The sequence below is a fragment of the Ovis canadensis genome, chromosome 17 (genome assembly GCF_042477335.2).
Source record: "Ovis canadensis isolate MfBH-ARS-UI-01 breed Bighorn chromosome 17, ARS-UI_OviCan_v2, whole genome shotgun sequence".
NCBI lineage: Eukaryota > Metazoa > Chordata > Mammalia > Artiodactyla > Bovidae > Ovis > Ovis canadensis.
The window spans coordinates 82,206,351-82,233,711 of NC_091261.1; the positions used below are offsets into that span (position 1 = coordinate 82,206,351).

General features: G+C 59.0%; 1 protein-coding gene across 1 annotated transcript in view; it reads left to right on the forward strand.

Annotated features, from left to right (window-relative positions):
• MAPK1 (mitogen-activated protein kinase 1) overlaps positions 1–26,965 on the forward strand; it is a 53,317-nt gene extending 26,352 nt beyond the window's left edge. Inside the window, exons 2-9 of the mRNA XM_069558418.1 lie at positions 4,660–4,842; positions 6,264–6,453; positions 11,371–11,487; positions 15,308–15,422; positions 15,682–15,813; positions 20,315–20,424; positions 22,515–22,640; positions 23,892–26,965. Coding sequence (XP_069414519.1) covers positions 4,660–4,842; positions 6,264–6,453; positions 11,371–11,487; positions 15,308–15,422; positions 15,682–15,813; positions 20,315–20,424; positions 22,515–22,631 — 964 coding nt within the window. The 3' untranslated portion in view covers positions 22,632–22,640; positions 23,892–26,965. The remainder of the gene's footprint in view (positions 1–4,659; positions 4,843–6,263; positions 6,454–11,370; positions 11,488–15,307; positions 15,423–15,681; positions 15,814–20,314; positions 20,425–22,514; positions 22,641–23,891) is intronic.
• Positions 26,966–27,361: the final 396 nt, after the last annotated feature.

Below are 27,361 nucleotides of genomic sequence, written 5' to 3' on the forward strand. Positions count from 1 at the left end.
TAGTGCTGGGGGCTCCCACAAGCCCCTGCTCAGTTTCCCCTCATATCAGCGTCGTATGTGACTGTAATGTGCTTATCAAAGCCAACGCTGGTATAGTGGAATTCCGGGTTTTATTTGGAATTTGCTTTTCCACTGATTTCCTTGTTCTGTTCCAAGATGCAATCCAGGATACGACATGGATTTGGTTGCATGTCTGCCTCCTGTCTCTGTGACTATTTTATTTTTTTTTAACGACTTGGGAGAACTTGTCGAGTCATTTTGTGGACTAGCCCTCACGTTGGGTTTGCGGACGTTTTTCTCACTGTTGGACTGGGGTGGCAGGCTTGGGAAAGAGCACCACAGAGATGAGCCGCCTTTCTCATCCTACCGGAGGCATCCACGGGGTGTCACTCGGGGGCGGTGGGATCTGCCAGGCTGCTCCACTGCGGAGTGACTGTCCCTCCCGTGCCACCATCTGTGCTTTGGAGCGAGTCTCTAGGTGCAGCCTGCCCGCCCGCAGGTGCGGGGGCGGGGACAGGGTATGGACATACGCTCCAAGTTCTTGTGTTGGGGAGCTTCGTCTCTGCTCCTCCACTGTTGGTTTCTCCCCGAGAATTTGGTTCTAGCTCCTCGGAAGACGGCATAAGCAATTTAGGATGTGTGCTTCTGCCCTTGAGGAGTTGAGTCTGCTTAAATGGAGAGCATTTGAACCGGAACCAAGCTAGGGCTTCCCAGGGACTCGGAGAACAGGCCCACCTGAGTGGGGGAGCCCCCGGCTAGATCCCTGGGTCGGGAAGACCCGCTGGAGGAGGGAGTGGCCACCCCGATTCTCCCTGGAGAATCCCGTGGACAGAGGGGCCTGGCCGGCCGCAGCCACGGGGTCACAGAGTCAGGTGCGGCTGACGCGCCACCAGGCTGGGTGACATGGGGTTGGTGGCATAGGCCCTGCTTTCTGCAGAGCGGTGGCCTCATCACGGTTCAGGCTGGCAGAGAGGGCCACTGCCCGCTGCCCTGCCCGTGCACCTGTCCTTTCAGCAGTCTGCCTCCTGAGGGAGCTTCGCGGCAGACATCAGTGTTGCCTCCCTTAAAACCCCTGTGACTTCCTGCGGTGGAAGTCGCACACGCGCCCCGCTCTGTAGCCCCAGGTTCCTGCAGGGAGGGCCCTGCAGCTTTGCCTGAATGCACGCTGCCTCCTCAGCCCTGCCTAGTTTGGGGAGCCTCCTCTCCACCCTGCCGGGTCCCCCAGCCTCTGACCCTCCACTGCTCCCTGACCGCCCGAGCCTTCTGGTTGTTGCCTTGATTTGCCGGCCACTCTGCTCCTCCTCGCCTTCTTTAAAGATGGTCACCTGCGTGTTTGCATGCTGTCCCCACTCCCACCCACCAGCCGCCACCCAGGGCCCACCCGTCCCCCCCGCAGAGTCAGCAGATGGCTTCCAGTTCTCATCTTCCTCAGGCATTTCTGTTTGGGACTCCGTGCTTCCGACATGGCGCTCTCTCCTGGTGCTCACAGGTGCTCCCTCACGCTCTGGCCAGTTCCTGGTGTTCTGTCTGCTCTTGAGCTCTGTCCTCAGACCTTGCTTCTCTCCAGCAGTGCCCCTCTCTGTGGCTTGTTAAACGCTCCCGTATCGTACTCCCAGCCTCCACCTCCTCACTGCTGCTGGGAGCAGAGCCTCTCCTTCCTCCATCCGAATCCCCTGCAGGCCTCCTCAGACCTTACGTCAGAAAGTACAAGACCACTGTCTCCCCCACCCATCCTCTTGTTTTCTTTCCAAGGCCTGGGTCAAGAAAACAGAGCATGGCAGCCCACTCCATTATTCTTGCCTGGAGGAACCTGGCGGGCCGCGGTCCACAGGGTCGCAGAGTTGGACACAACTTAAGCGACTTGGCATGCACGAAACACGAAACACACTGTCCCTTCTTCCTGAGACAGGTAGGCCTTCATGAAGACCTAGACCAGATTCGAATTGCCGACTCTCAGGCTTTTCCGAGTTGGGCATCAGCAGCCCCTGAGAACGGGCCCGAGGAGCCCTCTTCTCTCCCGGCTAGAGCTCTGCGCCCAGCCCCTGCTGTGAGCTGCTGCTGCTGCGGCCCGCCCTTGTGGCAAACACCCCAGAGGGCGTCCGCTCGCTGCTTCAGGGGCCCCGGGGGTTCTGGGGGCTCCTGGCGGCGTGTTCCCCGCACTTTGTGCACACCGCCAGCTGAGGGGCCAGGCGGGTGAGGGCCGGCCTTCCCACGGGCAGCCTGCTTGCTTCCCCTCCGTGTGGTGTCTCTCGCCTTCTCTGGGCCTTGCTCCCCTTGGAACACCTGCTCACCCTTCAGAGCATGGTCCCTGCAGGCCTCTCCCTTGGGCGCCCTCAGTTTGGGTGTCATCTACGCGGCGGCTTCTCGGGCTTGAGAATCGGTGAAGGCGTGCGTGCCGTCTGTCCCTGTCTCTTCCCTCCCGGATCTGCCACCGTCTCAAGAGGAGGACCACTGTTTGGCTCTGCCCCGGCGCTGACTTGGAGCCTCAGAAGTAGGGAGTGCTTGGCGAGTGTGGCTGGGCCCCACCGCGCTCTGGGGCGCCTCCTGTTGCGGTTGTGGCCCCGTCACAACCGGAGATGAGGTTGCTGCAGCATGCCTTGCCCGTCCTTGACTCACGCTGGTTCCCGTTTCTCCCGTCTGGTGAACAGTCTCCTCTCGAGTCCTGTGGGCTTCTACTTCCGCATTCACCGCCAGACACAGCTCTGGAATTGCACCCTGGCCCTGAGGTTGGTCCTGCATTCAGGGACCCCTGGCTCTTTTTAAATTAGTGTCTTTAAGAAGTCGTTGGTAATCAGTATGTCAGTGTGTACTTTTAAAGTGTACACTTTAAGTTTTGACATACTATACTCCCCTTAAGCTATCAGAACATTTCAATCATGAATATCGAGGACCTCCAAGAGTTACCTGGCTTCCATGTCCGTCGTGTCAGCCCTCCTCCTCCAGCAGCCCCGCTCTCTGTCCTCTGATGAGTGTGCATTTTATGTGAGGGGGGCACTTTTCTTTTGGTCTGGCTTCACTCATCATAATTATTTTGCGCTTCCTCTGCATTATATTACCAGTGGTTTCCTTTTTACTGCTGAGTAGTAGGAAGCTACCGTTTTAAGAATTGAATGTGCTCACCTCTGGCTGTGACCTCCGCCTCCCCACCACTTTGGATCTCAGGAGAGAATTCATCTGGGGCCTGAGGCCACGTTCGTGTAAGACGCCTGGGTGCTCACTGGGGCTTGAGCTCCTCAGGGCACAGGAGTGGTTGTGGTCTCTGCATGCCCTGTTAGCGTAACGAATGCTGGAGAAAGACGTCCTCCGTTATTCGGGGGAGTGTGTATCTGTTTTAAGTAGCATACCTGGTTCCAATTTTAGGGCTGTTCTCTCAGGTGGGCGTGAGGTTAAAGGTATTTTTGCACCTCTTTCTAAGAAGTACTCTTTATTTCTCAAATAGTTTTGTATTGGTGAGGAATTCCAAAATAACTGTGCTTTCTTCTTTAAAGGATATGCTACCAGTTTTCTAGGATTTCTCCTGTGATTTTTTTCCCACTTAAGAATAATTTCTGAAATACATTTTTAAAAGTTTCACATGGTTCTTCAGTCAAAACACTGTGAAAGGCGTGCAGCAAGGGGCTTGAAGGTGTGGTCGTTGCTGCTTCTGCGTGGAATTCTGCTGAGTCATTCAGGACACCTTGGAAAGAACTGGGCCCTGTGTTAAGACTGTGAGAGGTGTTTTTCTTTTTCTTCTTTTTTCTTTTTTTGCCTCTTTGTGTATGTGAGAGTATGTTTTGAACAATACTTTTTAGGTTTTGTTATAAGATGACCCAAACGGTATGGAATCTGTCTGCGACATGGGAGACCTGGGTTTGACCCCTGGGTCAGGAAGATCCCCTGGAGGAGGGCATGGCGACCCACTCCAGTATTCCTGCCTGGAGAATCCCATGGACAGCGGAGCCTGGTGGGCTACAGTCCATGGGGTTGCAGAGAGTCAGACACGACTGAGCTCAGCGCAGCCAAGCGTCTTGATCAAGTTTCTTGGGGGGTGGGGAGAAGGAAATAGTGTCATTTTGCAAGTAAGATGCTGCTGTTGCTCCCAGTCACTGCACCCTCCTGCCCCCCGCCCCCCATTGGAGCACAGCTGTAGTTTGGGGTGTAGAGGAGAGTGACGCGGGGTTTGCTCAGATTAAGCTCCATTACAAGTTACTGCAAGAGGGTGACTGCAGTCCCCGTGCCCTGCAGTGTATCGGTGTTGCCCTCTTGGGTCCATTTTGCTTGGGATGAAGACGTGGTTGAGGGTCATTGGAGCATTGTTGCTGAGTCGGTGGAGTCTGGTGCGACTGTGGGAAGCTGTTTCGGAGGCAGCCGTGATGGCTCTCCCCAGGTGCAGTTGCTGTCAGGGACGGTGGGGTCAGGCGTGCCCGTGCTCCTGGGCCGTCACATGGGCGGGCATCTGCACGGTTGGCAGGCCGGGCCCTCTGCTCGTCCTGAGGCCTCGCGCGCACTTGCCCCTGTGAGGGCCTCTCTGTGGACAGCACACTGTCTTCCTGTGTGCGGAGCAGGCCTCTGCCCAGAGTGACGGGTGCTCTACTCCTTTACCGCCTCATTCTTTCTGCCAGAGTGTCCTGGGGCCTGTTGTTAATGCTGTCTCCCCTCACCCCCTCTTTCTTTTCTTAGCTCTGCTTATGATAATGTCAACAAAGTCCGAGTCGCCATCAAGAAAATCAGCCCTTTTGAGCACCAGACGTACTGCCAGAGGACACTGAGAGAGATAAAGATCTTGCTGCGCTTCAGACACGAGAACATCATTGGAATCAACGACATTATTCGGGCGCCGACCATCGAGCAGATGAAAGACGTGTATCCTTCCTGGGCAGCTGCTCGTCACCTGCTGGAGTCACGCCCTGCTGATGGGGAGGGCAGGGGGTGCAGCTTGTGGGAGGGGAGCTGTGCTCTGCTTGCCAGTCACTCTGCCACGCGCATCGGCAGCATTTCTCCACTTCAGTTTTCCAGCGGTCGGTAGCTACTCTCAGTATCTTTGGCAAATCCAATTTTTCTCTGTCACTTTCAGTAAAGATTTCCTTTCAGTAAGTGCAATTGTGGAGAATTTTGGTGAACATGTTTTTCCCGCTTAAGGTATGGTTGGTTATGATGGTGGAAAGGAAAGAGCCGTGGACTGTGGAAGAGGGGGCCCGGCCCAGCACTGCTCAGGTCCAAACTGTCCTGATCTGAGCAGCATTTTACATCTGGATCCAGTTATCTCATCTTTAAAACTGAGCGGCTAGCCCTTCTGATCTTCAGGCCCAGCTGAGCTCAGGCTGTGTGGGGACTGTGGCCGGTGTTTAGAACTCTGGACGAGGCCCCAGGGCTGGAGGTGTGGCTGTGCCGAGGGGCCCGCCCCTGCCCCCGGGCGCCCAGCCTCTGCCTCTGGGTGCCCCGCCCTATGCCCCGCCCCTGCCGCCGCCTGCTGCTCTGCTGACCCTCAGTGCAGTGCCCCCCAGCTGCCTGCTGTCCTACTCTACCTGTTGGCTCAAAAATCACGTTTCTCTCAGATGACACGTTTTCCAGTCGTGTTTCCTTTACATCCCAAACTCTTGTCCCCGCGAGTGGGAGTCTGTAGAAGGTGTGTAATCTGTGACATGAGTTTAAAGAAACCGCAGGCACTAGTGAAAGCACGCGGTGGCGAGGTTAGACGCGGGCAGCGTTCATGGTTTATTTTCCGAGGGGACTGAGGGCGGCGGGGGGTCCGGACAGCTGGAGGGCGCAGCTCTGTCTGACTTTCTCAGTCTCAGCCTGAGCTGCAGAGCCAGGCAGGGAGGCTGAGGGCTGAATTTAGGAGCGAGTGTGTTCTCAGCCTGTGCTTCCAGAAGTTTCACGGTTGCTTGTTGTGGGGAAGGAGAGGCACGGGAAGGCAGGTCAGAGACCAATGAAAGGAGGAGTTGGTGCTGGGCCAGAGGAGAAGGTGCCCGATGCCGCCCGCCCCTCAGCGACGCCAGAGGCTCCTGTTGGTGGTGGGCCGCTCGGAGCAGACTCATGCCCGCGTCCTGCTCATGTCTGCTGGGGCATCAGTGCATGCACCAGGCGGGTGTGTGACCTGCCATCTCACAGGAGCTGAGGAGGAGGCCACAGCTCCAGGCCCTGCTCCACTGAGGGCGCCAGCCCTCCATCAGCTTCTCCTGCCCCTCCTGGGCCTCGGGGTGAATAGTAGGCTGTTCTTTTGTTTCCAGTGCTTTGCTGAGTGTAAGCAGCTATTTCGGAGTTACCTTAACATTTCCAAACAGATACATAGTACAGGACCTCATGGAAACAGATCTCTACAAGCTCTTGAAGACGCAGCACCTCAGCAACGACCACATCTGCTACTTTCTCTACCAGATCCTCAGAGGGCTAAAGTATATCCATTCAGCCAACGTACTGCACCGGGACCTCAAGCCTTCCAACCTGCTGCTCAACACCACCTGCGATCTCAAGGTCAGCCCCTGGTTGCTCTCACTTCGGGTGTAGCAGTTGAAAAAACTCGCTTTCCTGGGGCATGTTTGTATCTGTTGCTATTCGCATTACCACCAGAAATCCTTGGCAGCATTTCTAGGGCGAAAAGAAATGCATGTAAAGAGGCTAGTCTTTTAATACGTGGCAGAAGTAAACAAGGAGGGAGGTCTGCAGATGGCTCAGATACGATGACGGGAACACAGAGTCCAGTGGAAACGCGTGTGAGCCTGAGAGGACACCTCATGTTCACGGATCGGAAGACTCCGTGTCCGTAAGATGGCAGTGTTCCCCAGTGTGATCCACAGACTCCATGCAGTCCCTGTCAGAGCCCCAGGTGCCTGTTTTTGCAGAAACAGGCTGATCCTGAAATGCGTGTAGAAATTCAGGAGACCCAGAGCGGTGTTAAGAAGGAGCTGCTCTAGAGGCCTCGCTCTTCCTGGTCCAGACCCGCTGCCGAGCCGCGCTTGCCGGGGCGGGGTGGTCCTGGCAGGAGAGGCGGGCCGCCCGCGAGCCTCAGAGGTCACGCGGGTGTTTGTGGCGCCGTCTGCGGTGGCGGAGGCTCTGAAAGGGGCTCTTCCAGGCCCGGAGGAGGAGGCCGCCAGCTCTGGCCGGGGCCACGACACGCCAGGAAGGAGGTGGCCTCGTGCCGTCCCTCCCAGCATGCCAGCCCTGCAGTGGGTGAGTGGCCGTGCCGGGCGCAGGGGGCTGCAGACAGAAGGGGCAGCAAACGAAGGAGTGAGGCCTGCCCTGCCTGGAGGACCTTCCGGAACTGCCAGTGGCCTTGTCTTCAGATGGCTAGCTTATCTGCCGTCTCGGGTGTTTACAGCTGTGTAGCAGACAGCCTATGAGACGTGGTGGGGACAGCTTCCTGCATCAGACACTGCTGGGGTGGACTCTGTTGCCTCTTAAAGTCCTTCTCAGTCAACCTCACGCCCTCCCACCAGGGCACTGTCCGTGGGTCTGGGCACGTGAGCCAGGGTGGCCTGGACTGAGGGTGCTCTCAGGAGCAGCAGACCTGGCCAGCTCTCAGTGGTTTTCTTGGAAATTACAGTGGTTGTTCTGACGTCTCCTACTGCTTTCTTTGTTTTCTTTCTCTTTCTTACCACCACAGTCCTGTTAGGGCAGATTGCTTTTGTTTGGTTTTGGAGGGCTATTCTTAATATTTTGAGTATGTAATGTTTCTGGGAGCAGTTGACTTTTGCTTGAAAATGCCCATCCTTGAGAAGAGGAAGCACAGAAGCATACTGCTCTGCTGTCTTGTCCCTGCTGGTGGGCTTGTCTCTGCCTCAGGCAATTTCACTCCCTGCTCACCGGGATGTGCTCCCATGCTGATCTGTGTTATCGGCCATCTGCACCATCCAGGCTTTGTTTTCGAAGCCCAGTTTAACACAGACTCAGAAACACAGTAGGATGTTTCAGATGCTTAGAGCAGTGCAGTCGACCCCCGTTGGAAAATGTCCGTATGGGGTATGCACCATCCCCGTGGGCACGTGCACTCAGAGTCTCACTCCGGTTAGCAGTGTGGCGTGCGTGTCACCCAGTCACGGGCTTGCCGTGGGAGCGTGTCCCACAGGCAAGGCAGGGACCCGGGGAGTGGGGCGGGCTCTGAGCTCATCGGACGCCTGTCCCCTCCTCAGACCTTGGGATGGCCCTGATGCCGTCCCACAGCCCCAGACCTAGAAAGTTTGTAACCGGTGGCCTTACTGATGTCTTGTTATTTAGGTTTTTTTTTTTTGAATTTTCAAGCAGGTAATTAGGTCCCTTCTCCCTGTTTCCACTGACTTCTGTGTTAGTATTTTTCACTCTTGAGCCACCAGGGTGTCAGCTCTTTCAAGTGTCTTAGACCTTTAGCTTTTGACTCTGTACAGTCAAGGCCAACAGCAGTCAGCTTCCGGTTTTGGCTTCCATAACATGCTTCGTGCTTGGTACCCAGCCTTGAGACCCAGTACACACTGGCCTCTCCTGGCCCTCCCGGGCCCTCTTCCTGCGGGCACCCTGTTTATTTCTCAGGGCCACAGAAAAGCGAGGGTTGTGGACCCTATCTGGAGACTCTGCTGGCAGCGTGTTCGTAGTGAAACTTCAGGGGTATGTCATCTCCAGCAGTGTTTGTCCCGGGTGTTTGCTTGCTGAGCCTCCATCCAGCAGCCCCAGGGGAGCCCCGGCTGCTGGGGTCGCAGCGTGTATGCTTCTGGGTGGGCCTAGAAAGGAGGGTCAAAAGGTACGAAATGAAAGATCTTTGGGGCTTTTGTTCTAGGAGAATCTGAATTTACTCAGCCCAAAGGTCGCCAGGTAGGAGGGGTAGGACATTTGACCAGGTCGTTTTCTGTTTCTCGTACCGTATCCTGGTTGTCTACCTTCCTCTGTATAGAGCTGTAGTCAGTGTTTTTGGTAGCCTTGGCAGTGTTTTGGTCAATGCTGTATTAGCTTTCAGTGTTGCAGTGAGCGTCGCATGAGTTCGGTGGATGACCGTGAACAGAGTTTCCCTACGCGTACCTCTTGATTCGTTAAATTATAGCCAATAATTTTTATCAACTACGAGCGCAGGATACCAATAGAAAAACATGGTCCTCCTTAAGCCAGCTCCCTCTTCTGGAAACTGGTAACTCACAGGGGAGGAGGAAACGCTTGCCTTGTCTTCCCAGTAGGGTCTGGACTTCAAGGTAGGCACAAAGCCCCGGTTGATGAATAACGGCAAAAGTAAATGCCAGCTGATAAAGGCACAAAGGATGATGAAGTCAGAGAAGTCACCGCTTCGCAGCTCCCAGCAACGTAGCTGGTTGGTGCCGTGCGTTCCTGGGCCCGCTACTCAAGACTCCTGCTCCCTTGGGGGCTCTTGCCGCCTCCCCACGTGGATGCCTGTTTACCTCCCCCCTCCACCCAGGCTGGAGCCTCTCTCAAGCCCCCCAAGATGTCATGGCCTGAAACAGCAGTAGTCTGTTTGAATGCTTAGTTTCTGAGGTCAGAAGTTTGGTCAGGCAGCGGGGGGGTCGGGGTGGGGGGACTGCTCTGGGCTCAGCCTCTGGACCGCAGCTGAGAGACGCCCTGGAGGCTCAGACCATCGCCCACAGGCCTGGTGGTTAGTGCCACGGCATGGCTACACACCGCCCATGTGACCTGGTGTCCCCACGACACGGCCAGAGGCTCCCAGTTCCCCAGGTGGAAGCCACGTTGCTTTTGATGATCTCACCTCGGAAGTCACGTGGCACCACTTCCAGTATGCTCTCTTGGTTCAGGCAGTTAGAAAGGCTTGCCCAGCTTCCAGAGGAGGGAAGATGAACCCTGCCCTCTCGATACAAGCTCGGCCCCAGAGCTGTGGCCGGCATGGGGGTCAGGGTCGCGTCGGCGTGGCTTTCTTCTGCGGAGCCCTCTGCCGCGGCTGTCTTTAGCTTGCTCTCACCACGTGGGCCGTCTCTGTAGAGGCGGAGGTCCTGTCCGCCTCCCGAGTGCGGCTCCTGCTTCCGTTCTGCTCCCGGAGGAGGTGGAGATGTCAGCCCCAGGACTGAGCCCGCTGATCTGGGGGCCTGTATGCAGGCTTTTCACCGGGGGTTCCGCTGACCACAGAGAGCTGTGACTCAGGTCTGGACCCGGCCACGCCGTGTGAGCCGAGGGTGCCCAAGGGGTGGTGTGTGGCGCAGGCGCGTTGCAGACACGCAGACAGTCCGTCAGCCTGCAGCTGTCCCGGGTGTGGTGGCCTCAGCAAGCCGTCTGGCTGTGGAGGCGAGGCTGGTGCTGGAGGCCAAGGGGCCTCAAGACACCGCAGCGACTGTGCAGCCCTGTCCAGAGTGCCCAGAGCACGGCCCTGGAAGAGCCGCGGAGCAGGCGTGGCGTTTGCTCCTCCTGAAGACGCGCTGACGGGCTCAGAGGACGGAACTGGGCAGCGTGGACGCAGAACTTCAGAGGGCTGCATCGAGGAAGCGGCAGGGCCGGGGGTCAGAGGTGCCGCGGCGGGTGCCAGCCTCCACAGCCACGAGCCCTGAGGAGGGGGGCGGAGCCTTCAGAGTCATTTTAAGTTGTCTCGACCTCCAGCTGTGGGGTCTCTGCAGAGGCTGGTGTCCGTTAAGTCTTCTGAATATCCCTGCCTCCGTATCTCTGTTTTTATGGACTGAGCTCACCCTTGTCACTTTTCAACCGAATTAAAGCAGTCAGCCTCCAAAGTGATCTCTGTCTTCCAGGCTGCCTTCTGCTGGATTCCAGTCTGTGTTAGCATCTCTCTCCCTCTTTCTTTCTCTCGGATTAGTTCCCCAGGAGCTAGGAATTAAAAGGTCCTGCAGTTGTTGGGGACCAAATAGGTTCCGGTTACTCTCCTTGCACGTTGTGATCTGGAGCAGCCCCGACCGTTGCGTGGTCAAGGCCAGCTTGCGTGAGTCAGGAGAAATTAGAAGCTGGATTTTTTTTTTTGGTAAGGATCCGTCTTCAGTATGTGGAACGACTTGTACAGCTTTGGGAGTGGGTTTGACTACAGGAGGGGAAGGAGGTGGGCAGAATAGGCGGGGGAGGTCACGTGTGGAGAGAGGCCCTGCCAGAGAAGCTGGTCCCAGTGGTGACCGTTCCAGCGCTCACTGGGGGCTGGTTTGAGTGACCTTATTCTCCGTGCAGAACTGTTTATCAAGGGGCCTAAGCAGGTTTGCTGTGGGTAAGCAGATAAGTAGAGGCTGCATACCGCTGAAATTGTGTTCTGGGCAAGACCCTCCAACCTGTTCCTTCCTGACACGAGGTGGCTGCCTTCCCGTTGTCGTGAGGAGCAGGTAAGGGTGGGTGTGTGCCGTTGCCTCGCGGCTCTGCCGCCCGAGGATGGTGGCACTTGCTGCCGCCGTCACTGCTGGTGTCCCGCCAGTGTCTGCGGCTCTGCTGCTGGCGACCCTGACTCTCTCAGAAGCTGTCCTGTCTGCTTTCCCCTAGATCTGTGACTTTGGCCTGGCCCGTGTTGCAGATCCGGACCACGACCACACAGGGTTCCTGACCGAGTACGTGGCCACGCGCTGGTACCGGGCTCCAGAGATCATGCTGAACTCCAAGGTAAGGGCCAGGTTTGCATCAGAAGAAATCCGGGAGACCAGAGGACTTAGGGCGTGAGTGGCAGTCAGCGTGGGCTGAGGCTGGGCCTGTCTGGCCAGCCCCAAGGTACCGTCTCGTCTCCCTTCAGCACTGACGTCCCGGCCCTCGGCTGGGCTCGTGCTGGCTTACAGAGCTGCGGGGCGTGCTCCCGCCATCAGCCGCCTGCGTCCCGCCCCCCGGGCAGCCCTCCTCGACCCGGGTGGCTTCCTCCTGTCCGCTGGGCTCTGTGCTCGCACTGTCGTCTGTGAGCGCGGACCAGGGCTCTCCTGTAAGAGTCAGACCTACCTGGTAATGAAGAAGCCTCTTCAGCAAAATTGCAATAAAATTGGAAGAAAACATTGGTGAGGGAAACTGGGAGCTGCTGTAACTCTCAGAGTGGCGTGGCGGTCCCGCCCCCAGGGGGAAAGCACACTGCCAGCAGGGCCTTCGCTCGCAGGAGGCCACCAGAGAGCCTGTGGGGCGGGCAGAGCCGCGAGTGGCCGGGCGCGTGGCGGCGGCAGCGGGGGCGGCTGCGGGGCCTCGCGAGTCTCAGCACGGCCCGCGCAGGCGGTGTCTGGCCTGCGGCCGGCGCGCCTGAAACCTCTCTCTCATCCTGAGTCTTGCGTCGCAAGGCCTCAAGTCCAGAGCGCCGTCCCGTCTGCCGTGACGTGACGTGTGTGAGGACAGCTGGAGAGTGGTCGCTGGGCCGCGTTCAGGTGTCGGAGCCAGAAGTCGTCCCTAGAGGCTCGGGGGCAGTGAGTGAAGTGCATGGCCCGTGGGCCGGCTTCTCTCCCTCCAGCCTTGACACGTGAAGGACTAGGGCCTCGCATTAGGTTGCTTTGGGGAGGAAATGGAATTTGTTTAAAGCAGGTAGTTACTCTTGGTGTCATACGTGGGGTTAGTCAGCTGTAGAAGTAAAATTCCATCAGTAAATTCCATCGTAAAGAAGAATTCGGCATAACACATGTCTCGCAGAAGAAAACGCTGTGTTGATTCTCTGATAATTCCAGGCGGCAGACAGCACCGCAGGGCAGGCTCCTGTGGATGGCCACGTGAGAGTCGCTCCGTGCCGGGGCGCCCGCAGGCGCGGCGGGGCCCCTCGCCGTCTCCAGAGCCCCCCCCCGGAGGGCGGCCTCCGCTCTTGCGCGGTGATTGTCACAGAAACTGGGTTTGGGCCCTCTTAGTCGTGGCTCCTCCAGCCCGAGAGGCCCCTCCCAGCAGTGCGTCTGGCGTCCTCTTCTCCTGCACCCATGGGAGGTTGGGTCGGGGGAAGCCCTGTGCACTCCTGGCCTCACCGGCGTGGCGTCTTCTGCCTGCGGGCTCCCCGCTCTGCTCTCACTTCCCCGCACCGAGCTCTGGGACCCCTGTCAGACTGACTTGAGGAGCTGCGCCTCTCCCGGCCTTCCTGGAGCCCTCTCCCTGCAGGCATCCTGAGCCCTCTCCCTGCAGGCATCCTGAGCCCTCTCCCTGCAGGCATCCTGAGCCCTCCGCAAGCCCGGACGGTGGCCTCGTCCGGCGCTGGCCCAGTCGTGTCTTCACAGCGGCGTGTGCGGCTCCTGCGCTGTGCCCGTGTAGGGCCGCCCCCCGCTCCTCCATGGCCCGGGTCGGTTGTGGGGTGCAGAGGTGGCCTCACGCCCGCCCGAGCTCTCCCTGCTTCTCGGGGCGGGCTCCTCCTGAGGGCTCCGGGTCAGTCTCGGCTGCACAGGCCCCTCAGAGGCGGGATCTGGGGCCCCTCTTCCCGGAAGCCTCTCCCCGGGGTGCCCGTGAACACCGCTGTGTCTGTCAGCACTCCTGCTGGGGTTGCAGAGCTCGGTTCTCTAAATCACAGTGATGAGCTGGCATCCGTCCGTGAAGGAGCGATCGTCGGTTTTTCTCTTTCTCCTCCTCTGACCCCATCTTTGTTTTGAAACATTTTTGTGGACTCGTGACAGCCGTGGGGTTTCTGTTTGTTTGCTGTCCATTATCTTCCTCGTTTTTTTTTAAGTGCTCACCGTCCCAGCTTTGGCCATCTCGAGTGCTCTGTGTATTTGTGACATTTCACCTGATAGCATTTTTAACTCGCAGAAATAGGGCAGGGATGGGAAAGGCAAGGGTTCTCAAACGCCCTGTGCCCCAGACCCCTTCAGCGTCTTTAATAAGTGTTTATCCAACAGCCTAAGCGGGTTTTGTTTACGTGGGTTTTATCCGTCAGTATTTACTATACGAGAGTTAGAACGGAGAAATTTTTAGTGTGTGGGTTTTTAAACGTATTTTAAAATAAAAGTTAACGTGAATTAGGTATTTCTTGTTTTTAACTGCTGTCTACTACCACAAAGGCATTGTAGTGAGGAGAGTGGTGGCCTCGTTTTTGCCAGCCTCTCCAGCGTTTGGCTCAATTTGAGCATGCTGGCTCCTCACCTGGCGCTGCCTTCAGTCTCAACTCTGCGGTTTTGGTTCGAGTTAGTGGAGAAGAGTCTTGGCCTGAAGCTGGGAACCCGGCGGGGGACGGGGGTCTGCCCCGTCGACGTGAAACCACGGCCTGGTGGCTCTTGCTGACACCCACAGCCGTGTGAGGTCTGTAACGCCCAGCATCGGGAGAGCAGGCTCGCTCCTGTCTGATTGCACGTGTGGCATGCTGGGAGAGCCTCCTGCGCGTGTGAGAGTGAGTGGCAAGGGGACAGGACGCCGCGGCTGTGTGAGAGGCGGGCAGCCCGCAGGGCCCCCCACGTCGCCGAGGGCGCCCCCTCGCCGCTTGCGCCCTTGGCCTCTGCTGCCTCGTTCTCCCTCGGTGTGCGAGTTTCTCTGTGAGTCACTGGAGGATGAGCCGCCACTCACTGCTTCAGTCTGCACGTCCCTAGCAGCGGTTCAGGCGCTGCCTGAGGGCAGTTGGTCTCCACCTAATTGTGGGTATTGTGCTGTTAGTTAGCATAGCAGCATCGGTAGGCAGCATGTTAATAACTACTAGGACGTTCTAGGGAGATACTCCTAAGCCTCCAGTTCTTATTGGAAAGATTTATTTTGAAATGCAGCCCGCTTTATCAGAGGTATAGCTCTGATCATTAAGTCTTTGATTTTCAAAAAATACTTTGCTACGTTTCCGTGGCCTTTAATATTTGACTGAATCTTCTTTCCCTGTAGCTGCTCTGCACATTTCTTTTTCTGCTTATCACGACACTGAAGCCTTCTCCATAGAACTCTGCCTAGTACAGTAACAGCTTTTTGTCACTGTTGTATGGTAATTCTCCCATGTCTTTTCATCAAATTCCTGTAAAAGAAAAGCTATTCCTGAAAAATGAATAGAAAAAGAAGGCGAGAAACGGGCCGGGGCTGAAAAATGAATAGGAAAAGAAGGCGAGAAGCGGAACGGGGCCAGCACGCTGGTGGTGGTTTCCTGAGATCACGGGTGGTTACTGTTTTGTTTTAATGGTTTTCAGAATGAAGAAAGATATTCTGGAAATGGAGCAGCGCCCCTTTTGAGTGACTTCCAAGTTTCCAAAATGAGTGATTGGCCCACAGACGTCTGAGAGTAGTCAGTGGCCGCTCACTGCTTTCTCGTTTTCCCGGCTTCAGCTTGTAGGGATTTTAATTCTTTCTCACAAATCGTTTGATAAAAGAAATGAGGTCTACTATAGGAATTCTAACTTAATAAGTGAATCTGCTTTGAAGAGGGGCATGAAATCAAGCCGTCTTGGTTTTGGTGTCCTATAAGAAAGCCGGCTGTGTCTGTCTCTGCCCGCTGCTGCCACTCGCCTCCGAGTTAGAGAGCGGGCCGCGCTCGCCGTCCTGGGGCGGCAGGGGTCACTCTGTCCTTCTCCCGCTGCAGGGCTACACCAAGTCCATCGACATTTGGTCCGTGGGCTGCATCCTAGCAGAGATGCTCTCCAACAGGCCCATCTTCCCCGGGAAGCATTACCTCGACCAGCTGAACCACATTCTGGGTAAGGTCCTCAGGGTCTGGGGCCCGTGTTCACAGCAGAGGCCTTCATGAGGTGGGGTGGAGACGAGTTCCTGCAGCTCTGGGACCTGCCGTAGGCATGAGCTGTTCCTATTCGTCCTTGATTAAAAACTCGGTAAGAAAGTCCAGCGCTGGGAGGTGGTGAGAGGACGGTGAGCGCCAGGGCCCATTCCCTGACTGCTGGCCACGTGGTTGGGTTTCCTTGCTCTTGATAACTGACAGCAGATTATTTTATCCAATAGGTATTCTTGGATCCCCGTCGCAGGAAGACCTGAATTGTATAATAAATTTAAAAGCTAGAAACTATCTGCTCTCTCTTCCACACAAAAATAAGGTGCCATGGAACAGGCTGTTCCCGAATGCTGACTCCAAAGGTAGGTGTGCTTCCGCCTGTGTCCTGAGCGCTCTGGGTCCCGGGGCTGCGGCTGCTGCGCTCTAACACGGCCCTGGTGGGTGCTGGCTCTTCACTGCTCTCCCCTCTTACGGAGCCGCGCGGCCGTGGGCGGAGGGTCTGGAGGTGATGTCTAGCTTTCCACGTGGTGGTTTTTTTGGTGCTTCTTAACTTGGATTAAGTTCATGTCTTTAGAGTCATCTTGTCATTGGATAATTTTTAAAGTCAGGTTTATCATAGAATTATTTACATAGAATAAAACTCCCCCTTTTCAGTTGTGCAAGCCTTTGACTTTTAATGAATGTGTGTAGTCCTGTAGCTTCACCGCCAGTCAGGGTGCAGAGCGTTTCCATCGTCCCCAAAGCTGCACTGTGCCTGTGCGTGGCCAGTCCCCACCCCCCCGGGGAGCTGCTGAGCCCACGGGTCGGGCGGGTCTGCTGGCCTTCGTCCTGCAGTGGGCCAGACGGGGCGCTCCGTGCCTGCAGCAGTGCCCCAAAAGCACCAGAGCAAGGGCTGCAGGGGCTGAGAGCAGGGCGCCTCTGCCACAGCCTGCTGGTCAGAGCACGTCTCACGGTCAGCCCTGCTCCCTGTAGTCGGAGAAGCTGCAGGGGGTGGGGGCCGGTTGACCTGCCGGCAGCTCGAGTCTGCTCTCCCACTGCGGCATGCGGAGATGAGTGTGTCCGCTTAGGAAGCAGACGGGCATCTGTTCTCAGGCGCTGGGCGTGCAGCAGCAGTAAGGCGGGGCAAGAGCCTGCTCGCAGGGAGCTTGTCGTCTGGGTTTGTCTCGTTAATAGTGGTTCACAGAGAAGAGAAGGTGAAGCCTCTTAAATACAGGAAACCGCCTTTGATATGATTTTTTATATGAGGTGTGGGCCTTGAAAGGTCATTGCAGTTTGGTGGTGCCTGTGTGGTCACTGCTGTGGGAGGGTCACCCTCTGCACACGGCTGGCGCTCTGGAGTCAGCACGGCCGGTGCGGGGGCGCCCGGGAGGCTGAGGGGCAGGTCGGCAGCTTTGTCACATTTGTCCCAGCAGCTCTGGATGTTGAACTTGTGGGGTCGCCAACCAAATAGGAAAACGGCATTTTAATGTGTTTTTCTTTAATTAAGGGTGAGGTTGAGTTTTTTTTCACATTCGTCAACAATTTCTGGCTGCTGAGTGCCTTGAACCAGTAGTAGCGTAGATTTTCCATCAGAGGAACCTAGCTTGGGATTCTCTCCAGAGCTGCTGTGGTGAAGGGGGAGAGATGATTCTTCAGCAGACGGTACGGGGCTGGTCGAATAGCTGTCTGAAAGAAAATCAGATTAAATCACTATTCACACATCAGAGTGAATTGTAAAACAACTGATGATCAAATACTTTTCTAAAAGTCATACTGTTAGAAATTAACAATATTTAGAGTAGTCAGTACTTTTCTGATGTCTACATGGGGGAGAAATATCTTCCTGAGCTTTCAAAGCAAACACATCAAGAAGACAAAAGTGAAGGAGAGGCCGGTAGGTTTGATCACGGAAGAATGTAGAGGGCCCGGCGTGGCTGGTGTACAGGCTGCGCCAGGCCAAGTGGCGTTGCCAGCGCCCCTGCGCTCCAGGCTGACAGCTGCACACTCCTGCTCGGCCCTGCACTCTGGGGCTGGCTCCGGGGGCCGGCTGGGCGCCCGGGCCTGTGCCTTGGGGCAGTCACTGACCTCACCATTGCGCGTTTTCCTTAACTCAGAATGGGGCACGTTTCACCCACCTCACGGGAGAGTCGGGAATACAGCCCCTAAGCGTGATTTTTACAAAGTGTTCGTAGCAAGGGGAAACACGAGTGAGCAGCGCTCACTGAGGAGGTAACAGCGTTTGCCGCACATCGCGTGGTTTCAGCTGCGTGGAAGACGACGCACAGGAAGGTTCTACAGACGTGTCAGGGACGAGCGGTGGGACAGCCTGTGGGTGCGGGGAGTCCTCAGACTGGAGGGCCGGCTCTGAGGCCTCTTCTGCCCTCCACGGGAGCCCCTGACCGGCCTCAGCCCAGAGGGCTTCACCAGCCTGGGGACCAGCAGGCCATGGACTCCGGGCACAGCTGCTGTGACCAAGTCTGGCTTTGCGATGAGCAGTGCCTTCTCCTCCCGCCTCTCCTGTGGGCCAGCCTCGTTTCTCATTGTGACACGGTGGCCTCCAGCAGCTCCAGGCTCACACTGGCCTGTGTCCTGAGAGCACCCGCCCCTGGCGGCCGCTGCGGCCAAGCCTCTCCCTGCTTCCCTGGGCAAGAGTTGCCCACGGGATCTTTGTCCCCCAGCTGGGAGTCAGACTCACGCTCCTGCAGTGGAAGCTCGAAGTCTTCACCAGCAGCGAAGTCCCCTGTTTTTTGAACTTTAAAAAACCGCAGTTCTTGTGAGAAATGTATCTCCATTTGTCGGATAGCCCGCCGTTTGAACAGCATGCAGACTTCCTCGTCGCCCTGTAAACGCGCGCGCACCCACATTCTCAGTGGGGCCGTGAGCAGCGTCCTGTCTCTCGTGCGGTGGGTGCTGAGCTGACTCCGGGGTCAGGAGAGTTCAGCAGACGGCAGCTGAGGTCCTGGAGGAGGTCGGGGGGTGAAGACGGAGACTCTCGGGGGGTGGATGGGAGTCCTCCCTGGGCAGCATGGGGGGCAGGGCCTTGGAGCCTGTGGAAGAGGAGGCCTCCAGTTCAGGTCCCGGTGGCCACTCAGAGGGCTGAGGGATTCAGAAAGGACCCCGGGGGGTGGGGGCCAGGATACAGCAGGCAGGGTCAGCCTTGGAAGGGAAGAGGGTCCCCTTTTCCCAGAAGGATGCGTGAGGGCCCGCTGGAGGGATGTCCAGGAAGGCCACCTGGGGAACCTGGTTTCCCTGTAGGATATGCTGAGGCATGTGTGCCAGCTGCGGGGAGGGCCTGACCCGCCTTCGTGAGCAGGAGATGGCGTGCTCAGGGCAGAGCAGGACTGGCCGGGGCCCCGCGGGTCTCGGCCGTGTGCTCCTCAGCCCTGAGGCCCCACGACCCTTCCTGGGGCCTGCGGGGTGAAGCCCTTGGTGGCAGCTGACTCCTGGGGGCCTTGGCAGCAGGGCTCTGAGCCCAGAGTCTGAGAAGCGCGGCTGTGGTGGCGCAGCCTGCACAGGCGGCCTCCTCCTCTGGCCCCGCTCGGGACTTGGAGCCGAGGGTGGAGGGTGGACGGGACAGGTGGCAGCCCTGTTCTGAGTCAGAGTCCCGCCTGGTGGGTAAGGAGGCTCAGAGTGAGCGCCAGCCGGGCACGCTGCCCTGGGGCCTGGCAGGGGAGTGACCCATGGGGCAGACAGTGGAGGCACAGAGCTGTGCTCCCGAGTTAGGGGACAGCGTGGGATCCTGGAGAGGCAGGGTCGCGGCGGGGTGCCATCCGGCCTCTGAGGGCTGGTGGCCTCCGCACCCAGCGACGCGTGTGCGCAGACAGCAGGACTCGGTGCGGCGTGGCTCCCGGCCTGCACCTGCCCGCGGCTCGCCTCCCCCAGCCTCCTGTCCCTGCGCGTGGCTCAGATGGAGCAGGCTGGAGGCCAGGCCTTTCTCCAGTAGCAAAGAAAAGAGAAGAGCTCTTTTCCTTTGAAGTTGTTGCCTAGGATTGAACTTGAAGGAACTCGAGGTCTGATTTAGGAATGCCCGTCGCCTGGGGTGCGTCCCTCTTAGCAACAGCAGGAGGTGGGGGTTAAAGGCAGTGCTGGGGGCTCTGACCACTGCAGACGAGGGTCGCGAGTCCTGAGGCAGACGGCCACTCTGGGCAGGGGCGGGGGGCAGGCCCTGGGCCGCTGGGGCCCAGCAGGCGCCCCGTGTTTCCCTGTCGCTAGTTGGAAAATGTGCTGTAGGTAGAAATTCATTATGTGGACTTTAAAAAGATCCTGCTGTTTCTCACGCTTCGCTTTATGGACGTGAAAACCGTCCTGTGTTGTGTGGAGTTTCTCATCACATGCAAAGCGGTTTACTACTTGGATGGACTCCTCATTGAAGGTGGGTAGGGGTGGCAGGCCTCAGAGGCGACTCATGGGGGCAGAGCCCAGCGCACGTGGGCACACTGTGTGCCTGCTGTCTCCAGCAGGGAACATGTTTCCAGCGGCCTGCGCTTCACACAGGCCTGTCAGCCGGAACTGGAAGGAGGGGGCTGAAGCCACGGGGCAGGAAGTGGCCACAGCCAAAGTGACCTTGGAGCTGACCTGAGCGCAGTAATACGCATAGCCTCTGCTCGCGACCCTGCAGGGTGGGGCCGTGCTTTCGGACCAGGCCGGGTTTTGTGGGCAGCCTTGGGCCTGAATCCTGGCTCCCTGTGGAGCCTCTGCAGAGCGTACCACCTTCCTGAGTGTGGTCTCTGCCGTCAGACGCTCAGGTGGAGCAGGCCCCCTGCGCGCCCGGCCCCCTCAGTGCCCCGGTCTTGTGGGTCGTGACTTAAATAAACAGGAAGTGCCTGGTCGGTGCGGTGACTGCCCCTTTGGTTTCTCACCTCTGCAAAACCTTTCTCTCTGTAGCTCTGGATTTACTGGACAAAATGTTGACGTTCAACCCTCACAAGAGGATCGAGGTGGAGCAGGCTCTGGCCCATCCGTACCTGGAGCAGTACTACGATCCAAGCGACGAGGTGAGAGTCCGGCAGGGGCTGCCTGCTTGGGCGGAGGGGGAGTGCGCACGGATCTGTCAGCTGCCCCAGGCGCAGTGGCGGCCGGCTCCCTGTGGTGACAGGGCTGCAGCGGAGAAGGAGAGACCCGGGCTCTCACTGCCCTGGGCGCCAAGGTGTCAGAAGGACGGCGCGCCTAGGGCCCCACACAGCGAGCCCTCCCGCAGGGAGAGCAACCGCGAGTTTCCTCCTTTCCCCCTTTTCGGGGGCCAGAGCTGAATTTGGGGTGTGTGTTTTCCTACCCCTTAAGACCTGGTGTGAGGATGGCAGGGATGAGGTCTGGGGTACCTGGTAACAGCAGCACTGAGCGTGTGAGGAGGATCTCTGACACACAGAGACAGTGCTGACTCTGGTTATTTATATGGAGAGGAGATACTTAAAAAACACCAGAAAACACAAGAAACATCACTTTGTAGTCTGGTTACACGGATAGTTGTTATTAAAATTTTGGAGTATTTTCCATCTCATTCTTACGTTTTTGTATCTAAATTTAGAAAAAGCAGGGTTCGTTCTGTTTAACGTAAATATGGCCGTTCACCACAGTTTTCATCGGCCGTGAGGCTTCTGTTCACTGTGAGGCTTCTTCACAGACAGGCGCTGGCGTGTGCTGAGCTAAGCTAAGTCACTTCAGTCGTGTCCGACTCTGTGCGACCCCATAGACGGCAGCCCACCAGGCTCCCCCGTCCCTGGGGTTCTCCAGGCAAGAACACTGGAGTGGGCTGCCATTTCCTTCTCCAATGCATGAAAGTGAAAAGTGAAAGGGAAGTCGCTCAGTTGTGTCCGACTCTGTGCGACCCCACAGACGGCAGCCCTCCAGGCTCCCCCGCCCCTGGGACGTGCTGAGCTAGTGTGTGAGCTTCCAGGCTTTGGCTCTGGACGCACCGGGCCGCCAGCCGCAGCCCTCCCCACCCAGCGCAGTGCGGGGGCGCTGCCTGCTGTGGGTCCCGGGCGCGGGGCACGCCTCCCACCCCGGGGGGCTGGTGCTGCGGGCGGGAGCCCAGAGCTGTGGGTCCCGGGCGCGGGGCACACCTCCCACCCCGGGGGGCTGGTGCTGCGGGCGGGAGCCCAGAGCTGTGGGTCCCGGGCGCGGGGCACACCTCCCACCCCGGGGGGCTGGTGCTGCGGGCGGGAGCCCAGAGCTGTGGGTCCCGGGCGCGGGGCACGCCTCCCACCCGGGGGGCTGGTGCTGCGGGCGGGAGCCCAGAGCTGTGGGTCCCGGGCGCGGGGCACGCCTCCCACCCCGGGGGCTGGTGCTGCGGGCGGGAGCTCAGAGCTGTGGGTCCCGGGCGCGGGGCACGCCTCCCACCCCGGGGGCTGGTGCTGCGGGCGGGAGCTCAGAGCTGTGGGTCCCGGGCGCGGGGCACACCTCCCACCCGGGGGCTGGTGCTGCGGGCGGGAGCCCAGAGCTGTGGGTCCCGGGCGCGGGGCACGCCTCCCACCCCGGGGGCTGGTGCTGCGGGCAGGGGCCCAGAGCTGTGGGTCCCGGGCGCGGGGCACGCCTCCCACCCCGGGGGCTGGTGCTGCGGGCGGGGGCCCAGAGCTGTGGGTCCCGGGCGCGGGGCACGCCTCCCACCCCGGGGGCTGGTGCTGCGGGCGGGGGCCCAGAGCTGTGGGTCCCGGGCGCGGGGCACGCCTCCCACCCGGGGGGCTGGTGCTGCGGGCGGGGGCCCAGAGCTGTGGGTCCCGGGCGCGGGGCACGCCTCCCACCCCGGGGGCTGGTGCTGCGGGCGGGAGCCCAGAGCTGTGGGTCCCGGGCGCGGGGCACGCCTCCCACCCGGGGGGCTGGTGCTGCGGGCGGGAGCCCAGAGCTGTGGGTCCCGGGCGCGGGGCACGCCTCCCACCCGGGGGGCTGGTGCTGCGGGCGGGAGCCCGGAGCTGTGGGTCCCGGGCGCGGGGCACGCCTCCCACCCGGGGGGCTGGTGCTGCGGGCGGGAGCCCAGAGCTGTGGGTCCCGGGCGCGGGGCACGCCTCCCACCCCGGGGGCTGGTGCTGCGGGCGGGGGCCCAGAGCCCCGCCAGGGGCTCCCTCATCTCAGAGTGCGCTTTGTCTTCAAGCCCGTCGCCGAAGCGCCCTTCAAGTTTGACATGGAGTTGGATGACTTGCCCAAGGAGAAGCTCAAAGAACTCATTTTTGAAGAGACTGCTAGATTCCAGCCGGGATACCGATCTTAAATTTGTCAGGTACCTGGAGCTTTAACCGTAAATAAGTCCTGGCGAAGAAGACAGGGTGTTACCAGGTGTCATTAAAGGGGGGTTTCGTATGGAAGCTTTGCAGCCCGAGGTGTGGGGAGCCGTACAGCAGTGATGGTTGGGTGTTTTGAAGCGCTCCAAAGAGGAAACTGATCTCAGTTTCAGAGAATCTGTGGAAGGGGAGAGCACGCGGCCTCTCTCAGAGCTCGAGAAGTGAGTGTGTCGCGGAGGATCAGGACTAGGTTGAGGCCTCTGCTGGGAAGTGCCTGGGACAGGCCAGCTTGGGCGTCGGAGGGCAGGGGCTTCGGCGCGGTCTCTTCGTGCCCCTCCCCCAGGGTGGTCCCGGGGGAGGGCGTGAGCCGCAGGTCCTCCTGCTCCCGGTGAGACTGCGGGTCTGTGGGCAGGGATCGCGGGTTTGACCTGGAATGCGACTTCCTCAAGTGAGACAGGACGTTAGAGGGGTGCTGGGGCCTCCCAGAGGCCTGGTGGGCCCTCAGGGCCGCCTCTCAGGGCTCGGGGGGGCAGGGGTCCCTTCCTGCCCTTCCCAGTCCAGCCTGCCAGCCTCACCTTCCGGCCAGCCCGTGGCTGTGCTGATCACGCTTGGGCAGAGAAAACTGGGGCGTTTAAGGCAGCGCTGGTTGGGAGGTGGTGATTCTGGGCGGTGATTCTGGGTGGTGATTCTGGCCCACCTGCCCGTCCAGAGTGGGGGCGGGCGTCCTGCCAAGAGGGGCAACAGCGTCCACTTGAACGGGCGTTCACAAGACGCGTGCGTCCCGGGGTGGACCGCCGGTTAGCACACGGCGCCCCGCCTGCACACCGCAGCTGCAGAAGCCTGCGTGCAGAGCGGAGACCAGCACGGCCAGAAAGAGACAGAGACCAGAGGGGGAGATGAGAGGCCTCTGGGAGGCTTCCCTGTGGGCCACACCTCAGAGGTAGGGGCGCCGCTTTCACCACTGGTTGCGAAGCAGAGCCCACCACGTACTGTCAGTTGTGGCCAAAGAAGGGCGCCTGGGAGCGTGGTGCTGGCCCGGCCGTGGGGTGGGGTCCTGGGCAGGTCTCTGGGGCGGCTGAGGGCGGGTGCCCCGGGGCTGGAGGTGAGCCCCGTCCCGTGGGCGGTTCCGGGAAGGTGGCCTTCGCTGCAGCAGTTTCTCTGCTTTCCCGCTTTTCTGTCCTCCCGCCACTGCCGTTTCCCCGCAGCGCGTCCATGGCTCACGGAGGATCTGTCTGTCTGTCTCCCCACAGGACGTGGGCCCGAGGACGGCACGCAGACCCCGCGGCTCTCCTGCAGCTCCTGACCCGCCTGTCCCCAGCCCGTCTGCGTGTCCACCTGACTCCTCTGAGCCGTCGGAGGGGCGGCTCCTGGTAGTTGTGGCTTCTGTGCTTTCAAAGAACTCCCCCGGCCAGGGCGCCGTCCTGGCCCCGTGTGCGCCGCCTCCGGTGACCTGCGGCTGTGCGTCCCTCAGGGCCCCTCCCGCCCACCTTGCTTCAGTCACTACCCGCCTTCTGCTCCGAGAGATGCAGCGGGCCCTCCTCCCCTGAGCCCTGCCCCGGTGCCCTGCCGCTCACATCTCCTGGGCGCGTCACGGCAGCGACAGCCCCCTTTGCACTCCCGCCGCCTCACGTCACCCTGGCCCCTCGCGGGCGCCAGGTGTGCGCTGCGTGCCCGGCGTGTAGGGCACCGCCTCGCCTCTGCATGGGAGGCCCGTCGGGGGCACAGCACTTGAGGGACGCGCCACACGCGGCCCTGCCTGCTTGCGGGACTCCCGCCAGCAGAGGCGGCTCCCCGGGATCCGGTAAAGGGCGCAGGCCGCGGGGCGCCCGCCCGACGCCCGAGGGCCGGGCCGGGGCACACCGCGTCTCGGGAGCAGCTGCCGCGCACTTCCTTCCCTCCTGCAGCATGCCAGCATCTCAAGTCCGCCCTCCACCTCCGGTGTGACAGTGTGTGCTAAAGCCTGGCGCGCCTTGGCCGAGCGCTGCCCTGTGCCAGGGCCCGCTCACGCGTGGGGCGCCCGCAGAAGCCCGCCCGCGCCCCTGGCCCTCGCGCCGGCTGCCCCCGAGCTCTGTGCGCAGCACTCTGCCTGTCCAGCCGTCACTGTCCCCTCGCATGACTGTTACAGCTTCTGTGCGGAGATGAGTCCAAGTGCCACGGGCCTGTGGTTGAAACGAAACTCTGTTGTGACCTCTGAGTTGTGCTCCACGGAAAATGCTCTCCACAGATCACTTAGGAAAAGTCCCTCAGTTCTCAGCTTCCCATTTCTCAGCGGTCCTTTCCTTCTTGTTTGGTTTTTGACAGCAGTGGAGAGTGGGTTATATAAAGACTGCCTGCTAATACGAACAGTCCTGAAAATAAACGGGCGTCCTCTATCTCTGTGCTCACGTTAAGATTCAGTGTCGATTTCCTCTGGATCATGGGGTCCGAACCAACAGTCAGGTTCAGGCTGTGCTTAGACCAGGAAGCCCGGCGGGCCCCCTCCCTGCTGGGCGCTGCCCGAACACCCGGGTTTGTGTAAGGCCACGTACACACACACAGAGCAGAGCACCAGTTCTGACATGCTCCTCTGCCCAGACCACAGGCCTGCGGTGTCCTCTCAGACCCCGACGACACCCAGAAGTCGCGAGTTGGGTTCTCTGGTTCTTTCTAGAGGGTGGCCTGTGTCCCAGTCAAGCGCCAGGAAGGGCTCGCCCCCTCAGGCCAGAGCGGGTGCTGGACTCCCCCCTCAGGCCAGAACCACATCTGGGTGTCGTCCCCGAGGGTCGTGTCTTCACCTCCGTGCACAGAGCTGTCTGGTGGAGGCCCACAGGGCGGCGAGAGGTGGAGGTTGCTGTCCCGGGTACATTTTAAAAGGAGCGCTGGCGGGTTATCGCGCTTATTTCTCTGTGCTTACTACTAACATTCCAAAGTAGTGTTAGGAGGAGAGCCTGCAGTTCGCTAACCAGACAGAAAGCCCCAGCCTTGGTTACTAACCCCTGGGGGCTTGGGGCATCCCTGCCCCTTGCTGTCTGTGGGTCTGGTGGGCAGGACTAACCCTGCGCGGGAGTCCCTGTAGCCTTTCACTCGCGCAGGCTTGGCTCAGCGGGCCAGGCAGCTGTCTACACAAGGCGCCCGCGAAGAGCGCTGGCTGTGGTGCGTGAGGCTCCCCCTGTGGGTCTGCCTGCGTCTCTCGAAGCGTGCGTGTCAGGTCGCGTGGATTCACGCCGGTGACCCCAACTGCCGCCGTGACTGCCCCCTGCACATCAGCTTGGGGCCGATGGCTTTCTCGGTGTCTAAAATGTAAGCAAAAAATTCCTGTTGAAACATTCCAGTCCCTTCAGTGAGCACGAGAGAAAACTCCTAAGGAGGCAGCAGGGGTCCTGCCAGGGCTCAAGACGGCCGCGTGGGCGAGGGCGAGGGCGGCGTGTCCACGTGACTGCTGCCGCGACCGCGTGTGGGGGCCCCGGGGCCGGTCTGTCCCCGAGCCAGGCGGGGGCATGGCCTGCGACGCGCGTGCGCCAGTGACGTGCAGATGGTGCGGCGGAGACTGACCTTCGGTTGCTTGCGTGTTGATACGGTTTTAAATTGGTAACTTTTCTACAGTACATGATGGTATGTTAACACGTACGTACGCACACACGCTTTAGGCCCTTCCATGACACTTTTATATTTGTAAGTCAGTGTTTTGGACAATCCCAAGTTTTTAAGGGAAATATTTTTGTAGAAGTGGTGGTTTTGAAAATCTGAGCAGTCCTCCTGCTTATACGTTTTAAAGCATTTGTGCTTTAAAATTGTGCTGGTGTTTGAAGTGACCCTCTTAGCGCAGATGAGAGGCGTGTCCAGCAGCGGGAACCCAGGGCCTCCCGCACGGCGGCCACGTGGCATCGCAGGTCAGAGACGGGAAACCGGGGCTGCTCCAGGCCTGCACCGGCCCCCCCGGAGCGCGCGGCCTTCCCTGTGCGTTCTCCGCGTAGAGCCGTCAAGAAAGGTCCAGCCTGCTTCCTATCTGCTTCGTACTGTTGGTGCCTTCTTGGTGTTGTGCCCCAAAATTCTGCATAGATTACTTAGTATAATGGTAAGTTAAAAACAAATGTTAAAGGAAGATTTTATTAAGAATCTGAATGTTTATTCATTATATTGTTACAACTTAACCTTTATTTGTGGTATTTGTGATTTGGTTAATCTGTATAAAAATTGTAAGTAGAAAGGTTTATATTTCATCTTAATTCTTTTGATGCTGTAAACGTACTTTCTAAAAGATGGATTATTTGAATGTTTATGGCACCTGACTTTAAAAACAAAACAAAAAAATTAGAATCATTAAATCGTGTCCGTGTTAGCAGAAGTAGCACTGCGCACGTTTGGTTCCTGGAATCCCCACGGGAAGCCGGGGCGCCGCCCGGCCCTTGCCCATCCGACTGCTCCTGGTGGTGGCGGTGGAGCTCTGGCTGGAGCCCCGAAGGCCCCCGGGCTTAGCGTCCTGCGGACCTCTGGCCGTGGGGGACGTCGCCCGGCCCCGCCTCTCCCTGCGTCTGCTTCAGCGTCAGCGGCCACCTCTCTAGACCAGAGCAGAGCCCGGGCAGGACTGTGGGCCGTGCGGCTCTGGGCCCTGCAGGGTGTCGCGCAGCGGCCTGTGGACAGCGGTGGGCCAGGGGGCCTAGGACGGCGCCTTGCCCGAACCTCACCGTGGTGTCTGCTGAGCAGACCTGTCTTTCGTCTGTCTGGGAGGAAACCACGGCCT